We start from the raw sequence: 17,634 nt of genomic DNA on the forward strand, positions 1-17,634 counted from the left end.
TGTACACACATCCACAGTCCCCTATGCCCTGGGCCCTCCTTTCCCTCAGCCCAGCCAGCCTGGAAGACCAAGCTCAATTGGTAGCCCACTGTGAGTGTCATTTCTCCAAGGCCACCAGGCTGAAGATTCTGTGGCTTAGGCTCAGCCACAGCTGCAGGCCCAGGCAGTACTTTCACCCCAGTGTTTTCCTTTACCCCACCCTGGCAGGCAAGCCTGACCAGGCCTGAACATCTAGCAAGTCTCAATAAACAGCTTCTGAATCAGAACAAGGGAAACCACAAATGAACAGGCAAGCATATGTTCACTGATGGATCCTTGCTTACCCAGGGTCACACAAACTTGAGGTTTCATGGTCACAAGACATCAAGGTCTCACACACATGCAGTGTGAGACATAAGGTACTTAGTCTTACACTTACCTGTATGTACAAACCCCTGGAATTTGTGCAGAGGCCCGGATGGTCACCAACTGAAGTTTCACAAAAACACAACCACTGACCGAGGACATATACAAAAGGTAATGACACAGCCCAGACTTCACGAATACAGTGGCTTTCAGAAACAGATCCCTACAACAAGGACGGCTTAGGCACAAGACATAGTAGACACAAACAGTGCCAAGGGCCACAATACCTTTAGTGACCCACAGAAATGTTTTTAGTTTTTTTAGTTGGAAGAAAAAATATAAATACACTAATAATGAATACATAATAATGAAACTAGTCTGGACTAAATATCTTAAGTATTTTGTTTTAGTTGTAGTTGGACACAATATCTTTATTTTATTTTTATATGGTGCTGAGGATCACCCAGCGCCCCGCACGTGCTAGGCAAGTACTCTACCGCTGGACACAACCTCAGCCCTAAATTTATCTTTATGCCTACACAGTTGTAAGATGTATTTTAAAATTCTGTTCTAGTTAAGCTCAGTGGCATATATATGCCTGTAGTCCCAGTTACTTGGGAGTCTGAGGCAGAAAGATCAGTTTATTCCAGGAGTTTGAGACGGGTCTGGACAACATAGCCAGTCACTGTCTCAAAATCACAGTAGTAATAACAATAATAATAATATTGTTTTAAGGGGCTAGGGATGTGTGAGGTCCTGGGTTGAATCCCCAGGACAGGAAAAACAAATGTTTTAAGGAGGAAGACAGCCACAAAGCTAACAGTGCCTAGGGGCCTACCAATGTCATTATGCAGTGGCTTGGAGAAAGTACACTCTCTGAGTCTATAATCCTCAGGCATCCAGACTCTGGGCCACAGACAGGCCTGCCCAGCTGCCTCTGCCACCACCTATCCCTTCCAGACCCAATAAAGTCACAAGGCCCCGCCCACTGCTCTCAGGGTGGGAGGGACCACTGCTGACTCAGCCTCAGCACCACCCCCTTAAAGGACCACCCCCATCAAGGCCCACCCCTGGACCTACAAAAGCTCAGAATTTTCCGCAGCTACTTTTTCCTCCGGGAGTTTCTGGTGCAGCTGGGTCTAGAGTGTGGGACAGCCAGGCTTTTCCTAGGCCACCACCTCAGGATCAGGAAGTTTCTAGGATGACACCCTTCAACCCTGAGGTTAGTAGGGAAAGGCGGGCAGACTGATGGGTGTATAGGAGGGATGGGCTGACCTGTTCTTGGTCTCTGAGCATCCCTGCTTCCAGTGGCTGCCAGAATTTCTGATGGAAGAAACAAGAAAGGGCTTCCATCATCAGTCTGGTCAGTCCGGGCCTGAGGACCCAGTTCTTAGCTCCTCCTCCCTGAATGGATGTCATGGTTTCCTTGGCCCTTGGGGAACATGGGTGGGCAAGATTAGGCCAGGGCAAGAATTATGGGAGGAGATGGCAGAGGCCTGGTCCCAGAGATGACGCTGATGTGCCCTCCACTGGCAGTGGTCCCCTCCATGCCTTTCCTCTGCCCTTTGCCCTCCCTGAGTCCTGCAGGTCAATGTTTAATTAAATCCAGAGCAGAGGTGGAGTTATCAGCAAGGGGTTCATCCCACCTGCCCTGAGCAGGGGTGAGAGAGTTTGAAGCCTGCCTTCAGCTCTGCCTCCCCTGGCCAGGTTTCCTCAGACCCACCTACTGCCACTGCAGCCCACCTGCTTCACATCTGTACCCTCTTGCTGACTTTGGTCTACGTGGCTCAAGGCTCCAGGGGTCCTGTGGTACCCAACCGGCCCTTCATCACAGTTTGGAATGCAAACACCCAGTGGTGCCTGGAGACGCATGGAATAGATGTGGATGTCAGTGTCTTTGATGTGATAGCCAACCGGGGGCAGACCTTCCGCGGCCCTAACATGACCATTTTCTACAGCACGCAACTGGGGACCTACCCCTACTACACAACTACTGGGGAGCCTGTATTTGGTGGCTTGCCCCAGAATGCCAGCCTGCATGCCCACCTGGCCCGCACATTTCAGGATATCCAGGATGCCATGCCTGAATCTGACTTCTCAGGGCTGGCAGTGATTGACTGGGAGGCATGGCGCCCACGCTGGGCCTTCAACTGGGATACCAAGGACATTTACCGGCAGCGTTCTCGGGCACTGGTAAGGGCACAGCATCCTGACTGGCCAGAAACTTGGGTGGAGGCAGAAGCCCAGGCCCAGTTCCAGGAAGCTGCACAGGCCTGGATGGCAGGCACCCTCCAGTTGGGACAGGCACTGCGTCCCCGTGGTCTCTGGGGCTTCTATGGCTTCCCTGACTGCTACAACTATGACTTTCTAAGGTCCAACTACACAGGCGAATGCCCACCAGGCATCTGTGCCCAGAACGATCAGCTAGGGTGGCTGTGGAACCAGAGCCGTGCCCTCTATCCCAGTATCTATCTGCCTGCAGTGTTGGCGGGCACAGGGAAAGCACAGATGTATGTACGTCATCGTGTGAGTGAGGCATTTCGTGTGATTATGGCTGCCAGGGACCCCAGTCTGCCGGTGCTGCCCTACACCCAGATCTTCTATGACATGACAAACCGACTTCTGCCCCTGGTAAGTCTACTGTGGCCTACCCACCTTGTAAGCCCAACAACTGAGGCCACACAGCCTTGGGACACTTTCATCTATTCTCACATTTGAGTTCAACTTTGTGCCAAGTTCTGTGCTAAGTACAGGTGATTCAGCATTTATTAGAAAGGTTTAGACCCTGTCTTCATGGCATTTGTAGGTTACAGGGAGGACAGGCTTACAGCTTACATCTGGCTACCAGGGCTACAGAAGCCTTGGATGGGGTTATAAATTATTTGTCCCATCCAGCGGTGTCACAGCAGTCTGCTGCAAGGAGGGAGGGCAGCCCCACAAAGCTGTGCTTGCTCCTTCCCAGGAGGAGTTGGAGCATACCCTGGGAGAGAGTGCAGCCCAGGGGGCAGCAGGAGTGGTGCTCTGGGTGAGCTGGGAAAACACAAGCACCAAGGTAAGCTCAGGTCTGAGGACTGGCTGGTGGGTGGCTCACACTAACTTGGGAGACCCTGGCCTACCCTTTTTACTTCTGAAGTCCTGGCTGGCCAGCACATGAGTACCTTGATGTCCTAGGTGGGCCTGTGCATGGCTCTACTGTCCCTGATGCTCTCCCTCCCACCCAGGAATCATGTCAGGCCATCAAGGAATATATGGATACTACCCTGGGGCCCTTCATCCTGAACGTGACCAGTGGAGCTCTTCTTTGCAGTCAAGCCCTGTGCTCTGGCCATGGCCGTTGTGCCCGTCGCTCCAACCACCCTGAAGCTCTCCTTATCCTCAACCCTGACAGTTTCTCCATCCAGCTTATGCCTGGTGGCAGGTCCTTGACCCTGAAGGGTGCCCTCTCACTTGAGGATCAGGCACAAATGGCTATGGAGTTCAAATGTCACTGCTATCATGGCTGGCGTGGAGAGTGGTGTGAGCAGCAGGGCATGTGATGACTGGTCACATCCAGTTGCACACATTGAGCACCTAATGCACTCTGCAAGTGGTCATGGCTTCCTCAAATACAGGCACAATCACAGGAGTCATGGTTATAGTCAGGAGTACACTGAGTCACCGTCATAGGCATATGGCCTGCTCATGCACACTCAAAGCCAGATAGTCACATAAAGAGTTAGAAACCAGGGGCAGACATCATCCACTCCGTGTCCACATGTGTCTACTTAGAAAGGTAACAGCTCCAGAGACACTAATCCAAGTCTTTAAATTCATCCAGTGCCTGCTTTGTGCCAAGCCATGTGCTAAGCATGTTAAGGAGGTTAACTCATTCTCTAAAATGAGGCTATGAGAAAGTGAGGCACCCACAGGATGCCTTTTTGCCCAAGGTTGCACAGCAAGAAAAGAGAGATGCTGAGCCAGGCACACCTGTAATCCCAGCAATTTGGGAAACTGAAGAAGGAGAATCACAAGTTTGAGACCAGCCTCAGAAACTTAGGGAGGCCCTATCTTAAACATAAAAGAATAAAATTTTTAAAAGGGACTGGGCATGTAGCTCAGTGCTTAAGCGCCCCTGGGTTCAATCCACAGTACCAAAAAAAAAAAAAAAAAAAAAAAAAAGAGAGAAGCTGAGATTCAAACCCAGGCTGTCTCCAGGGATAGAGCCCTTGTGCACCTACTGTGGTGCTGAAGGTAACTAGCCTTAAGCGACTGAGTCCGCTGAGGCACCGCACAACCCAGCAAATAAAGCAGTCATGGTTTACTTAGCGATTTATTGAGTGCCTAAAATGGGCAGGCCCCTCAGCACCAGAGGGCAGGAAAGGTTCCTCTCTTTCCTTTAAGTCTAAAGTCGGCTTGAGGGCGGCTGCTTCCCAGTGTGGGTCCAAATTCCCGGAAGCTCCACCTGATCTAAACATGTTGGATAGGCTCTGGAGGACGACCCAACCTAGTCAAAACGCGACAGGATGTGGGGCGGGGACGGGGCGGAATCCTCTGGAGGAAGGGCCTGCGTCCGGCTAAAGCAGTAACGTACGGGCCTCGGGGCTGGGCCTCCACGGAGCCGAACTGGGGCAGCGATGCAGAGGACCAGAGGCGGGACCTTCACGAGGCGGGTCTGGGAGGAAGCCGTGCCAACAGATCCAGCTTAGCTCTGCAGGGGCGGCAGCAATAGCAGAGGCGGCGCTGGCTCAGTGTTGTGACGCGCAGAACCAGGGGCGGGGCCTAGGCGGGGAAGTTCCCTTGCCGGCTGAGGGCCTGACCACCTCGGGAGATTTAGGACTAGGAAGTGTGCGGTGCATTTCGATGGCTGCAGTACGTCCGCCGCACCGCTGGGGGCCAGCGCGGACCGACCCAAGAGTCTGAGCGAGAGACAGTGGGATACCGAGCCGTGCGGAGCGAGGACGCGGGACATCCCCGAGCCCGGAATCAACATGTCAGTACCGCCCCCACCCCACTACTGCCTGTCGGTGCGTCCCGCGCGTGCGGTCCCCAACTAGCCGTGTCTTCCCGCATGCCCTCCCTGCGTCGGTGGTTCTTTCCTAGAACATACCGAGCCATACCTACCCAGAGAGTTAAATTTTCGAAGCCCCACCCCCAAAACTCCACCGTCTAGGATCTACAGAAGTGGGAAAGGGAGTTAGGTATTAGCCGAGGCAGAGGAGACAGTGGGGTGGCTTTTTAAAGACCCAGAAACTAGCCCCGCCCACAGTGGGTGGGGTTGGCACTGAAGGGGTTAAGCCCGCCTGGCATCCTGGACCTGCAGGCGGATCCTGGGCTTACTCCCTCCAGACCAAGGGTGCTGCTGCTGCTACTACTGTTGCTGCCACTGAGGTGGCTGATGCAGGTGAGAGGCTTAGATCCCTGTGAATGGGATGTGATGTGAGGGGAGGGAGATGCCTGTTATTGACTAGTGTTGTTGGATTGTCCTCAAGCTCAGGGAAGATGGGGAAGTAGGGTCAGGAGGCACTGTCTGGAGCAGGAGTAGAGGTGTGGGGCCCAGCTGCTCACCCAGTGTAAGAAATCCTCTAGTATAGACCCTCTTGCCAGCAAGACCTGGAATAAGGTGGGCAAACAATGGTGTTTGAGAATAGGAGATCTGGGCCCCCAACCAGGTAGCCGTTGGGCGCCTCAGTGGATAAAGGAAGGAAACTGTGGTCCTTATCTAGGGTGGCTACGAAACTCAGGCCAGAGGGAACCAGGCCTGCAGAAGCAACATTATATGTGATTGTGGGCTAGGCCCTGGGCTGGTGCTGCTGGGGCCCCATCTGTGGGGACATTTGAGTCCTTGCCCAAAGTCTCCTGAGCTGGGCAGAGTTGGAGAAGGGGCCATGGGCTTTGGGCCCCAGGCAAGAAAGGCAGTAGAGAGAAGGGAAGGTGAGCTGATGGGTGAGTGCATGGGGCCTAAGGGTCACCCGGCAATTGAAAAGGCTGGGAGCTGAAGGAAAGCTGATATGTAAGGAGATGGAAGGGACAGGGGAACTCCTGGGGGCAGCGTTTCCTCCATGGAAAACCTCAGGTGGGTGTGAACAGGAGGCATGATGTCTGGTTTGCACCTTATGTGTGCAAGGTTGGCCAGCCATATTGGACTTCTAGAGATAAAACGGCCAGCAAGTATTAGCTGGGTTGACTGTCCACACACAGTGAGGTTCTAGGGAGGACAAATTTATAACCACAGTGGGTAGAGACCAGGACCCGTGGGTTCTGCCCCAGTCTTCAGCATTCACCATTACTCTTAGCCTTCCTCCAGTATGTGGCAGGGCACATGGGTCCATACACCCTGCCCCCCTCCACCTGAGGTATAAAGGATGGGTCTCTTCCAGGCCACCTGTATCATCAGGTGAGTTTGGAACAAGGTGCAGCCCATCATGCCCCAGTCCTAGGATGCATGTGCCCCTTTGCACTCATCAGTCCTTCCCTGCCCCAACCTTGTCTTCCTGCCACAGCCCAGCATGGCTGTTATTGATAGGAGGAGAGCCCCTGTAGTCTGAGGAGATGCCACTGCTTGAAGACTGGCCTTAATCTCCAGCCTGGCACTGAGCCACCTGCAGCCTAACAGGAGTTAACCTTGGCTCCCAGCCTGACTCAGCTGAGCCTGGATCCTACGAGTAGGCAAGAGCTCACTCTGAGTCCCTGGCCCAGCTACTCTGACCTCTACCCTAGACCCTCTGCACTGGATGGAGCTGATCCTGAGTAACAGCCCAGCTAAACTGACTCTGGGTCCTGCTTGCCAACCAGAGTTGACCCTGAGATTCAACCTGACCAAGCTAACCCTGGATCCCACACACCAGCCAGAGGTGACCCTGAGCCCCAGGCTAGCTGAGCTGACCCTGGATTCCACATGCCATCCAGAGATGACCCTCCGTCCTGACCCAGCTGAGCTAACCCTGGATCCCAGACACCAGCCAGAGGAGACCCCACTCCCCAGCCTGGCTGAGTTGACACTGGAGCCTGTGCATTGTCGACCTGAGCTCCTGGATGCTTGTGCTGACCTCATCAATGACCAGTGGCCCCGCAGCCGTGCTTCTCGCCTACACTCCTTGGGCCAGTCCTCAGATGCCTTCCCTCTCTGCCTGATGCTGCTGAGTCCTGGTCTTACCCCTGAAGCAGCTCCCATTGTGGTGGGTCATGCCCGTCTGTCACGAGTGCTGGATCTGCCCCAGAGCCTCTTAGTGGAAACAGTGGTTGTGGCCCGAGCCTTTAGGGGCCGTGGCTTTGGCCGCCGTCTCATGGAGGGCCTGGAAGTCTTTGCTCGGACCCGGGGCTTCCGTCGGCTGCACCTTACCACTCATGATCAGCTATACTTCTATGCCCACCTGGGCTACCAGTTGGGTGAGCCTGTTCAAGGCCTTGTCTTCACCAGCCAACGGCTGCCCTCCACCCTGCTCCGTGCCTTCCCAAGGGCCCCCTCTTCCCGGCCATCCTGCAAAGTCCCAAGCCTGACTGCCCAAGCAGCCCCAAGGGGACCTAAGGGGCCTCCACTGCCACCACCCCCTCCCCTGCCCCAGCCCACCTCACCCTCATCTCCAGAAGGGCCCCTTCCACAAAGCCTGCTGGAGACACAATACCAAGACCTCAGGGGATGCCCCATATTCTGGATGGAAAAAAATATCTGAGGGCCCCTTGGGACAAAGCACTGCCCTTCTGAGTCCCTGAACTTCCCAGAACAATACCAGCCTCAGCCCACTGACCATATTTCATCCCTTAACCCCTGGGGGCAGCTTTAGCCTGGGTATGTTTCCTGGGTATCAGAGGGGGGCTAAATGGGGTAGCTCCAGTAGCTCTGGCTTAGAGTCATCAGTGTAGCTGAATAAAGGCTTCTGTTGAGTGTAGGTGTGACAGTTTTTTGTTGATCTCCACCCTCACTTTTCAGGTTCCCTATTCCTGAAGAAGTCCTGGGATCCAGATTGGCTCTGGGGCCATTGATGGGGTGACACCTGTCCTTTGCCCCTCCTAACTTGCCAGTCACAGGAGACAGAATGGCTCTTCCTTTCCCCATTCATTCCCTCATTACCTTTCGCTGAGCCCTACTGTGCCTGGCCCTGGACTGGGCATAGGTAATGGGGAATTATACAAGGTCCCATTCAAGGGGACAGATGGGCATACCATGTCAGGATCCATTGTGGGATAAGGAAGTTCAGAGGCTTTGGGAGGACAAGGGCCCTCACTTCTTCTAGGGGTCCAGAATACCCAGAGGTGATGATACTGAGTAGGAATTAAGTGAGGCAGACAAGGTGGTGAGAGCTGAGTGTTCTTGGAGCAGGGAACAAGATGGGAAGATGAAAGAAGGGGACTTGTGATAGCTGTGGGGTGAGGAGGTCTTGGAGGACACAGTGGTACCTTGACAGAGACAGAGAACACCAGAGGAGAACTACCCAGACCAGTTTGGGGTATGGCTGCTCTGAAAGGCTTATGGGATCCCTTGGAAACCACCTTTTCCCCATCCCCCGTCCTTGTGGGGAGGAGCTGGGGAGCTTTCCCTGCTCTTCCTGCTATGCAGAAGGCATGGCTGTGGACTCCAAGCTCATATCCCTTTTTTTCTACAGGTTTCCATCTCTGTGTTACGACCATGCAGCTAGGCCCAGTCCTGATGATGGGGGTGGCCCTGTGCCTGGGGTATGGCCAGCCTTTGCCACAGGCTCCTGATCACCCCTTCTATGTGATATGGAACGTACCCTCAGCACGCTGTAAGGCCCACTTTGGTGTGCACTTACCACTGAAAGCCTTGGGCATCATAGCCAACCATGGACAGCTTTTCCATGGCCAGAACATCTCCATCTTCTACAAGAACCAGCTTGGCCTCTATCCCTACTTTGGGCCCAGAGGCACAACTCACAATGGGGGTATCCCCCAGGCTGTGTCCCTAGGCCGCCACCTGGCACAGGCTACACACCAGATCCGTCATAGTCTAGGACCCAGCTTTGCTGGCCTAGCAGTGCTGGACTGGGAGGAGTGGTATCCTCTCTGGTCTGGGAACTGGGGCCGCCGCCACACCTACCAGGCAGCCTCCCAGGCTTGGGCACAGCAGGTATTCCCTGACTTGCACCCTCAAGAGCAGCTCCACAAAGCCCGTGCTGGCTTTGAACAGGCAGCCCGCGCACTGATGGAGAACACACTGCAGCTGGGCCAGACACTGCGACCCCATGGACTCTGGGGCTTCTATCGTTACCCAGCCTGTGGCAATGCCTGGCATGGTACAGCTTCCAACTACACAGGCCACTGCCATGCAGCCACCCTTGCCCGCAACACCCAATTGCATTGGCTCTGGGCTGCCTCCAGTGCTCTCTTCCCCAGCATCTATCTCCCACCCAGGCTACCGCCTGCTCACCACCAGGCCTTTGTTCGACACCGCCTGGAGGAGGCCTTTCGTGTGGCCCGTGCTGGGCACACACATCCTCTGCCTGTCCTGGCATATGCCCGCCTCACACTCCGGAAGTCTGGGAGGTTCCTGTCCCAGGTAAGTAGAAGGTGAAATTTAGGGGTCTGCATTGAGCACTATGGTCCTGTCCTATAGAAGTCTTAAGGAGAAGACCTTGATTTAAAAGGAAGGTCCTAGTCTAGGGGTTCTTAGAGGAAAGCCCTATCCTGGAGCATCTGAAAAAGGAGCCATGGCTCTGTGTCAGAAGGTCTGAAAGTATAAGGCAGGGCATAACCTTTGGAACCCTGGTTCAAGGAGGGTCATTCTGAGTGGAGGGCATGTGAAACCCTCTCAAAGACCCAATGCAAAGGCACCCAACTCTAGAGTTGAAATCAGTTGTGACAGTGAAAGTTTCTTGATCGTGAAGGTGGGCCCAGATGGGTCCAGCCAGTTCAGCCTGGCTTAGCAGCTCTTTGCCTCCAGAATGACCTGGTTCAGACCATTGGTGTGAGCGCAGCACTGGGGGCAGCCGGCGTGGTGCTCTGGGGGGACCTGAGCTTCTCCAGTTCTAAGGTGATCATTATCCCCTTCCGCCTGTACATGCTGGGGCCCAGGATGGGGGAGAGGCCTTGTCAAGGATATGGAGCAAGAGCACCGACACATCCTTTCCTTCCGCCTCAGGAGAAGTGCTGGAGTCTCCATGACTACCTGGTGAGCACCCTAGGCCCCTATGTGATCAATGTGACCAGAGCAGCCACAGCCTGCAGTCTCCAGCAGTGCCATGGCCATGGGCGCTGTGCCTGGCAAAACCCAGGAAAAATGGAAGCCTTTCTGCACCTGCAGCCAGATGGCAGCCTTGGAGCTTGGGAGTCTTTCAGCTGTCGCTGTTACTGGGGCTGGACTGGCCCTACCTGCCAGGAGCCGAGGCCTGGGCCTAAGAAAGCAGTATAAAGCCAGGAGTCCCTGTTCCTACCTATTCTTGTCCCTGCTGCCACTTTCCTAGTCCTGGAGGAACCCCGCCTTTTGCTCTATTCAGCTTACAATCAATACATTCCCAAGCACACACTTTCGCTCCCACTTCCCTTGGGATCTCTGAGGGGTGGAAAGGGCCAGAAAAAACGCTTATAAAACCAAAGTCCTCTGAGATCATCTGACTCCTCATGACACAAAGCAGCCTCTGGCAAAGTCAGGGCTCCAACTGGTTAAGGGTTGCCAGCCCAGGGCTTTGTTCCTATACCTTAGTGGGTCCACAGAGAAGTCACAGGAGGGCCATCCACGGGCAGATGTTCCCAAGAAATTTGGGATATGGTCTCTAAATGCTAAGCTGTTATCTGCACTACGTTTTCATCATAAAGTCACTTTTTCTTTCATTGTCTGAAAGGGTCTGTTCTCCCTATAGGGTCCCAGAATTTAGCCTGAGCCTTTGAGCAAGTGAACCGCTGCAAGGGCCCTAAAATGTCGGTCTTGCCATGGTGCTTCATCCGTGGAAGGAAAGATCAGAGTTAAGGACTGTGCCATCGTGCACAGCGCGGGGCTGGACGGCGGGCAGGGAATTGTGGGTGCAGAGTTCAGATAGGGCGGGCACGGCTTGTGGATCCAGGAGTTAACTGCGACTACCGTGGTGCTCTGCTTCTAGACAGCAGGCCCTAACCTGTGCGCGCAGCCCCCTGGGAATAGTAGTTCCGGGGCCGTGGATGTGGGTCTGAACCAGGTGGCAGGGAACTCGCCTTCCCAGCTACCCGTTTGGCAGGGCGGGGCGCCTCGCGAAGATGGTGGCGCGCGCGGCGTGTGGCTCCCGTCGTCTGTCCAAGTCTCAGCACAGCGCACCGGCCAGCATCTCGCTGGTTTGGAGCGCCCGCCCGCCTGGTCCCTGACCCCGCGCCCCCCATACCCAGTTCCCAGCATGCCCCGCGCCCGTAAGGGCAACGCGCCCCGCAAGGGCGGCCAGCGCCGTGGAGGTGAGTGGGGGGCTCCAGGCAGCTGTTCCAGCAGCGAGCAGAGGCCCCGCGTGGGTCCCCGTCGTGTCCCCGAGGGTCCTGGGGCTGGGAACACCTCTTAATTAGCCTAGCCTCCCTGAACTGTGCCGAGGCCCGCACGTGTCCCAGCAGGCATCGGCCACGTGTGCGCCCAACTTGAGCGCGCTGCCAGCCGCCTGTCGGGATCCCGCGTTCCCAGTGGTGACTCAGCCAGTACCTTTGGACGTTGATTTTCCCACTGCCCCTCCACCCCATTTGCCTGCTGTGGTGGATAAACCTACTGGACAGAGAGCGAAGCTAGCCTCCTTGCCAAGTGGTCCCTTGTCCTTTGGTGGTCTGGACAGGGAAGCTGGCAGACGCCTAACTTGCTCCCAAAACTGAAAGAGGTGAGGTGCGAGTGGGAAACTACAGAATCCGGGTGATTCCTGTCAGGGGACTGGATGAATACCCTAGAGCCTGAGGCAGTCTTAGTTATTGCTTATCAACCAAGAACCTGTCCTGTTGAAGTAAACACATATGTTTGTTCTGATGCGATAGAGTGTCTGACCACCGCCTAATGGGGCTTGGGTGTGGAACACTAAATAGGATAGTGACAGTTCAAAGGGACTGGTGCTGAAACTTTTTCACTGAGTGGTGTCAGCCCCAGACTGAGGAACTTAGGAAATCACATGCAAAGAGATCCTCTGGGTGAATTCTGAGAAGATGAGAAGAGATAACCATGGAAAGAGAGCAGATTGTACAGAGATTTGGCAGCTGTGGGGATCATAACACAGTGGAGCAAATGAGGGAAGGCTGGGCTGCTTTTGCAGCTAGGTAGAGAAGAAGTGAGCAGGGGCAGTGTGCCTGCTGGACTTTTTCCTACAGGCAAGGAGTATAAGTAGTTTCTGAGATGTAGGGCCAGCCTTGTTGTCAGAACCTGTCCAGGGCTTTGCCACAGTAGCCACCCTTACCAAAGTAGCACGTAGCCTTGGACAGAACATATATCAGGAAGGCTCTCGCTAGAGATTTCCCTGTGTTCTCCTTTTTTAGGGGCCAGTTTCTTCTCTACCAGGGTCAGGAGGACTGTGTTTATCTAAAATCCACCATAGCTGAAGGTCCTGGATGGACCAAAGGAAGCTGAGAAGACAATATACTTGAAGCATGGGATACCCAGCACATTCAGTAGAAGCTGGGCTTTTGCCCTCAGAACTCATAGGTGGCTTGGTGAATTTGTTGGCCTGCAGCAGAACCATAACAAACCACTTGTCTTCAGCTGCTCCACCTTAAATGCATTTGCTTCTCTGTTTTGCAGATAGAGAAATGGAGGCTTCAAAGCCAGGGCAACTGACCCATTACAACTCTGTTAAGATATAGAGCTGGAGGTGCTGGGGTTTGTGGCTTAGCAGTAGACTGTCGCCTAGTATGTTCAAATCCCTGGGTTCGATCCTCGGCACCACATAAAAATAAATAAAATAAAGGTATTGAGTCCAACTACAACTAAAAAATAAATACTAAAAAGAAAAGATGTAGAGCTGGGGGCTTGGGTTGTGGCTCAGTGGTAGAGCACTTGCCTGGCAAGTGTAATGCACTGGGTTTGATTCTCAACACCTCATAACAATAAATAAACAAAATGAATGTGTTAAAAAACAGAGAAAAGGTTGGCTGGGACTGTGGCTCAGTGGTAAAGTGCTTGCCTAGCATGCATGAGGCAGTGGGTTCAATTCTTAGCACCACATACAAATAAAGGCCCATTAACAACTAAAAATATTTTTTTAAAAAGTAGAGCTGGGGACCAAGGGTGTAGTCCAGTGATAGGACACTTGCCTAGCAAGTCCAAGGCCCTGGGTTTGCTCCCTAGCTTGGGGGGAAAAAAGAAGTGAGCTGGAGTTTGAACCCCAGGTCTGCCTAACTATAATCTAAGACCCTGACCTTTGTATTGCCCACTTTAGGGCATAATCCAAGCTGGGCCACAGGCCTAGTTGGACCCATACAGCCCCTCCCTTCTACCTCTAGTTTGGCTTCCAGTCTCTTCCTTAAAACAGGCTTTGAGGGCTGGGGATGTGGCTCAAGTGGTAGCGCGCTCGCCTGGCATGCGTGTGGCCTGGGTTTGATCCTTAGCACCACGTACAAATAAACATTGTGTCTGCCGAAAACTAAAATATTAATATTAAAAAATTCTCTCTCTCTCTCTCTCTCTAAAAAAAAAAAAAAAAAAAAAACAGGCTTTGATCTCAGGGAGGCTCTTTCCATCAAGTCTGCCACATTATCCCTAGCTAAGCCTTATTCTTGACACTTTTCAAAAGATTGATCTCCTTCCCTTTTTCTTGCTTCTTGGCTCAAGTCTGCTGTTTCAGTTCGTGTACTGCCCAACTCAGTTTTGGCCCCCTCATCTTTGAGGGCGGGCAGCATTCTGTCTTGTTTAGTTATGAGGTTGAGTGAGATATGCCCAACCCTCATTAATGGAAGCAAGCCACTTTTTTTGTTTGTTTGTTTGAGACAGAGTCTTGCTGTTTGCCAAGGCTGCCCTCAAACTTGCAATTCTCCTGCCTCAGCCTCCTGAGTAGTTGGGATTACAGGTGTACACCACTGAACCCCACAAACATATCCTGTTTTTACTCTCATCAGGTGCCCGGAGCAGTGCCCAAGCTGACTCAGGTTCCAGTGAGGATGAGGCAGCCAGTGAGGCCCGCAGCACCACCAGTGACTGTCCCAGCCTTCTCAGCACCACAGCAGAGGACAGTCTGGGTGAGAGCAGGTGGCAGTTTGGTCGGGGCTTGGCTCAGGCTCCACTGGGCGAGGGCAAGAAGTGGTGCTGACCCACTGGCCTTGCAGGGGGGGATGCCGTGGATGAGCAGGGCCAACAGGAAGACCTTGAGGAAAAGCTGAAGGAATATGTGGACTGCCTCACAGACAAGAGGTATTCCTGGCTGCCAGCCAACTCCTACAGTGGGGCCCTGCTCAGCCCATGCCAAATATGACAAAGGAGGCTGGCCCCCATGACCCCCCTTCTCTATTTCCCCAGTGCCAAGACCCGGCAAGGAGCTCTAGAGAGCCTGCGCCTGGCCCTGGCCTCCCGCCTACTTCCTGACTTCTTGCTAGAGCGCAGCCTTACACTGACCGATGCCCTGGAAAAGTGCCTCAAGAAAGGTTAGGCCCTTAGGATGCACGGGGAACCTTAACTAGGCAGGAGGTGATCCTTGCTGCCTTGGGCTAACTGAAAGGATCCCACAGGGAAGGGTGAGGAACAGGCCCTGGCTGCTGCTGTCCTAGGCCTGCTGTGTGTACAGCTGGGCCCTGGACCCAAGGGTGAGGAGCTGTTCCACAGCCTGCAGCCCCTGCTGATCTCTGTGCTTAGTGACAGCACAGCTAGCCCTGCTGCCCGGCTCCACGTGAGTATTCCCAAGCGCCAAAGAACCTTTCCTTCACCTTATCCCTAAGTAGAGTGATAGATTTCACCTGTTCAGGCTCCCCTACTCTAAGGGAGTTGAGCCCCACGGCTGGGAAGCTGGGTTCACTCCCTAACCAGGTCTGGCTCTGTCCTCCTTCCAACAGTGTGCTTCTGCTCTCGGCTTGGGTTGCTATGTGGCTGCTGCTGATGTCCAGGTAAGTGGCCTTTGGACACAAGTGGTACCACCTAAACCCATAGGTCTGTCCCTGAGTCCATCCCCTGCCTCCCTGTGCTCCTAGGACCTGGTCTCTTGCCTTGCCTGCTTGGAAGGTGTTTTCAGCCGGTCCTGTGGCACAGGTGGTTCCACAACTCCTGTGGTCCCTGCCAGTCTTCATGGGCTGCTTTGTGCTGCCCTGCAGGCCTGGGCATTGCTGCTCACCATCTGTCCCAGCACCCATATTAGCCACATCCTCAACAGGTAGGGGCAGCTGTCCACTGGGAGTGGGAGGAGATCATGATGGGGCCCCCAACAATGCCCACATGTAGCTTAGCATGCCTCTTCCCTAGGCAGCTGCCCCGGCTGCCCCAGCTCTTGTCCAGTGAAAGTGTGAACCTGCGGATTGCTGCTGGTGAAACCATCGCACTACTCTTTGAGCTTGCCCGGGACCTTGAGGTATGAGGGACAATGGGGGTTGTGGGGGGTACCTGCTTGTGCTATTGCCCATCCCAGACTGGATGCAGAACATGCCACAGATAACAGAGCAGCCTGGGGTCATTATGCAGGGAAGATGGCCTCAACATTGACTCACATGCTAGGAGCTGTGATGGGGACTCTGAACAGTGGTATTCTGTATAGGCAGAGGCCAAGGAGGGGTTGAGGGAGGTCAGACAGAAGAGGAGGATTCTCGGTGAAAGAAAGGCTTCAGGCAGCTTACATTAAGAGCCAACGGGGGTGGGGGGGCAATGGAGCTCACAACCCCAATCTTCATCGCCCTCCCACAGGAGGACTTCATTTATGAGGACATGGAGGCACTCTGTGGTACCCTGCGCACTCTGGCCACTGACAGCAACAAGTACCGTGCTAAGGCTGACCGCCGGCGCCAACGCTCTACTTTCCGTGCTGTGCTGAACTTTGTTGAGGTGCGTGTGAGAACGAGTGTGTTCTAGCACGAGTGCATCCCCAGGCATAGCAGCCAAGCCCAGTTGTGTGGGCCCCTCTACCCTGCAGGGCAGTGAATGTGAGGAAGAGACGATCCGCTTTGGACTTGAAGTGCTCTATGTGGACAGCTGGGCTCGGCACCGGATCTATGCTGCCTTCAGGGATGTGCTGGGTTCCGGCATGCACCACCACCTTCAGGTGGGAGGCTACTCGGGGAGGGCTGCCCAGCTTGGCTACTTTGGACTGTCCTGAGTTTATTGCCTTCTTTGTCCTCAGAACAATGAGCTTCTTCGTGACATCTTTGGCCTGGGCCCGGTGCTGGTGCTGGATGCCACTGCCCTGAAGGCCTGCAAAATTTCACGCTTTGAGAAGGTTTGTGCCCCAGGCCCCTGTACTTTCCCTCTCTTCCCGTTTCCTGGGGGCCTGGAGCTCAGCAAGGGCTGCCAGAGGAGCCTGGGCTTTTCCCTTCCTGGCTCACCTTGTCACTCTCTTTGCCCTACCCCAGCACCTGTACAATGCTGCCGCCTTCAAAGCCCGGACCAAGGCTCGCAGCCGTGTAAGGGACAAGCGGGCAGACATCCTGTGAGGCAGACCAGCTGAAGAGAAGACTACCCTCATTGTTGCCCATATTTTTAACAGAAGAGAGTGCAAGAACTGGTCTCTGCCAGTGATTGTCACTTTATTTTTTTAATGGCAAAACCAAAAACAGATATAGGGTGGATGGGTGAAGGGTCAGGACTTTTGGGACCCTGGCCTTTGTCCCTGCACTCAACCCTATGGCCTCTTCCTGCCCTTTCTCAGGTGAGGCCAAATGTGTGCCTCTCCCAGGGTAGTCAGTAGGGAAGCTGTCCCTCCCTTTCCTTTTTTTAGGCCTTGTTCCCCTGGGGTAACACACTCTCTTTGGGGGACTGGCATCTGGACAAATGCCATCATAGTAGGTGTGGAAGCAAAGCAACCTGGAATGGATTTGTGCAGATTTTTAAAGATTATATAAGAGATAATTAAACAGAATTCTCAGCTTCTTGTGGCCTTGACTCTTAGGTATTTCGGCCCCCTCTCCCTCCCCATCCACCATCCCAAATTTGGGCCAGCTGGGGCTCCCTTACCTCAACTCAGAACCCAGCCTGTCCTTGAGAACTGAGGCCGGACCCCCACTGGGAGGCCTGGCAACACTACAATGGGGGCAGCTATTTCTAGACTTCTGAACCTTCTATCTAGGGGTAGCCAGAGGGTGCTGACAGGCCACAGGAGAAGCCAGGAGGCTGGTGCCCTGTCCTGACCTTGAGCCACCCAAAGCAGGTCCTTGGCATCAAAAAGCTTAGCTTTATCTAGGCCTAGCCTGAAGAGGTCAGGAGAGGGAGGCAGGCAGCTGTAGAGTCACATCAGGCTCTTATAC

General features: G+C 54.0%; 4 protein-coding genes across 10 annotated transcripts; all 4 read left to right on the forward strand.

The window, feature by feature from the left end:
* Positions 1-1,469: 1,469 nt before the first annotated feature.
* Hyal1 (hyaluronidase 1) lies at positions 1,470-3,883 on the forward strand. 3 transcript variants are annotated; one of them, XM_027934065.2, is made up of 4 exons: positions 1,470-1,567; positions 2,053-2,976; positions 3,308-3,397; positions 3,567-3,883. In XM_027934065.2, the coding sequence occupies exons 1-4, from the start codon at positions 1,547-1,549 to the stop codon at positions 3,879-3,881; spliced, it is 1,350 nt and encodes a 449-aa protein (XP_027789866.2). In that variant the 5' UTR covers positions 1,470-1,546; the 3' UTR covers positions 3,882-3,883. The 3 variants fall into 3 exon arrangements, with proteins under 3 accessions (XP_027789866.2, XP_071471792.1, XP_071471793.1); XM_071615692.1 differs by having other exon boundaries at positions 1,477-1,567; positions 2,304-2,976; XM_071615691.1 differs by lacking the exon at positions 3,308-3,397.
* A 1,347-nt stretch (positions 3,884-5,230) lies between these two features.
* Positions 5,231-11,106, forward strand: Hyal3 (hyaluronidase 3). Of its 5 annotated transcripts, XM_027933707.2 has the most exons (5): positions 5,645-5,725; positions 8,925-8,994; positions 9,691-9,835; positions 10,220-10,309; positions 10,418-11,106. In XM_027933707.2, the coding sequence occupies exons 2-5, from the start codon at positions 8,948-8,950 to the stop codon at positions 10,685-10,687; spliced, it is 552 nt and encodes a 183-aa protein (XP_027789508.1). In that variant the 5' UTR covers positions 5,645-5,725; positions 8,925-8,947; the 3' UTR covers positions 10,688-11,106. The 5 variants fall into 5 exon arrangements, with proteins under 5 accessions (XP_027789510.1, XP_027789508.1, XP_027789505.1 ...); XM_027933709.2 differs by lacking the exons at positions 5,645-5,725; positions 8,925-8,994 and adding an exon at positions 5,231-5,314; XM_027933704.2 differs by having other exon boundaries at positions 8,925-9,835.
* On the forward strand, positions 7,042-8,210 carry Naa80 (N-alpha-acetyltransferase 80, NatH catalytic subunit). Its single transcript, XM_027933712.2, has one exon. It carries the CDS (start codon positions 7,056-7,058, stop codon positions 7,992-7,994), a length of 939 nt encoding a protein of 312 aa, XP_027789513.2. The 5' UTR covers positions 7,042-7,055; the 3' UTR covers positions 7,995-8,210.
* A 431-nt stretch (positions 11,107-11,537) lies between the features above and the next one.
* Ifrd2 (interferon related developmental regulator 2) lies at positions 11,538-17,259 on the forward strand. Its single transcript, XM_027933961.2, has 12 exons — positions 11,538-11,694; positions 14,317-14,436; positions 14,524-14,608; positions 14,714-14,838; positions 14,923-15,080; positions 15,244-15,294; positions 15,379-15,557; positions 15,647-15,752; positions 16,082-16,219; positions 16,308-16,436; positions 16,515-16,610; positions 16,744-17,259. The coding sequence occupies exons 1-12, from the start codon at positions 11,640-11,642 to the stop codon at positions 16,822-16,824; spliced, it is 1,323 nt and encodes a 440-aa protein (XP_027789762.1). The 5' UTR covers positions 11,538-11,639; the 3' UTR covers positions 16,825-17,259.
* Positions 17,260-17,634: the final 375 nt, after the last annotated feature.

The sequence above is a fragment of the Marmota flaviventris genome, chromosome 8, assembly GCF_047511675.1.
Source record: "Marmota flaviventris isolate mMarFla1 chromosome 8, mMarFla1.hap1, whole genome shotgun sequence".
NCBI lineage: Eukaryota > Metazoa > Chordata > Mammalia > Rodentia > Sciuridae > Marmota > Marmota flaviventris.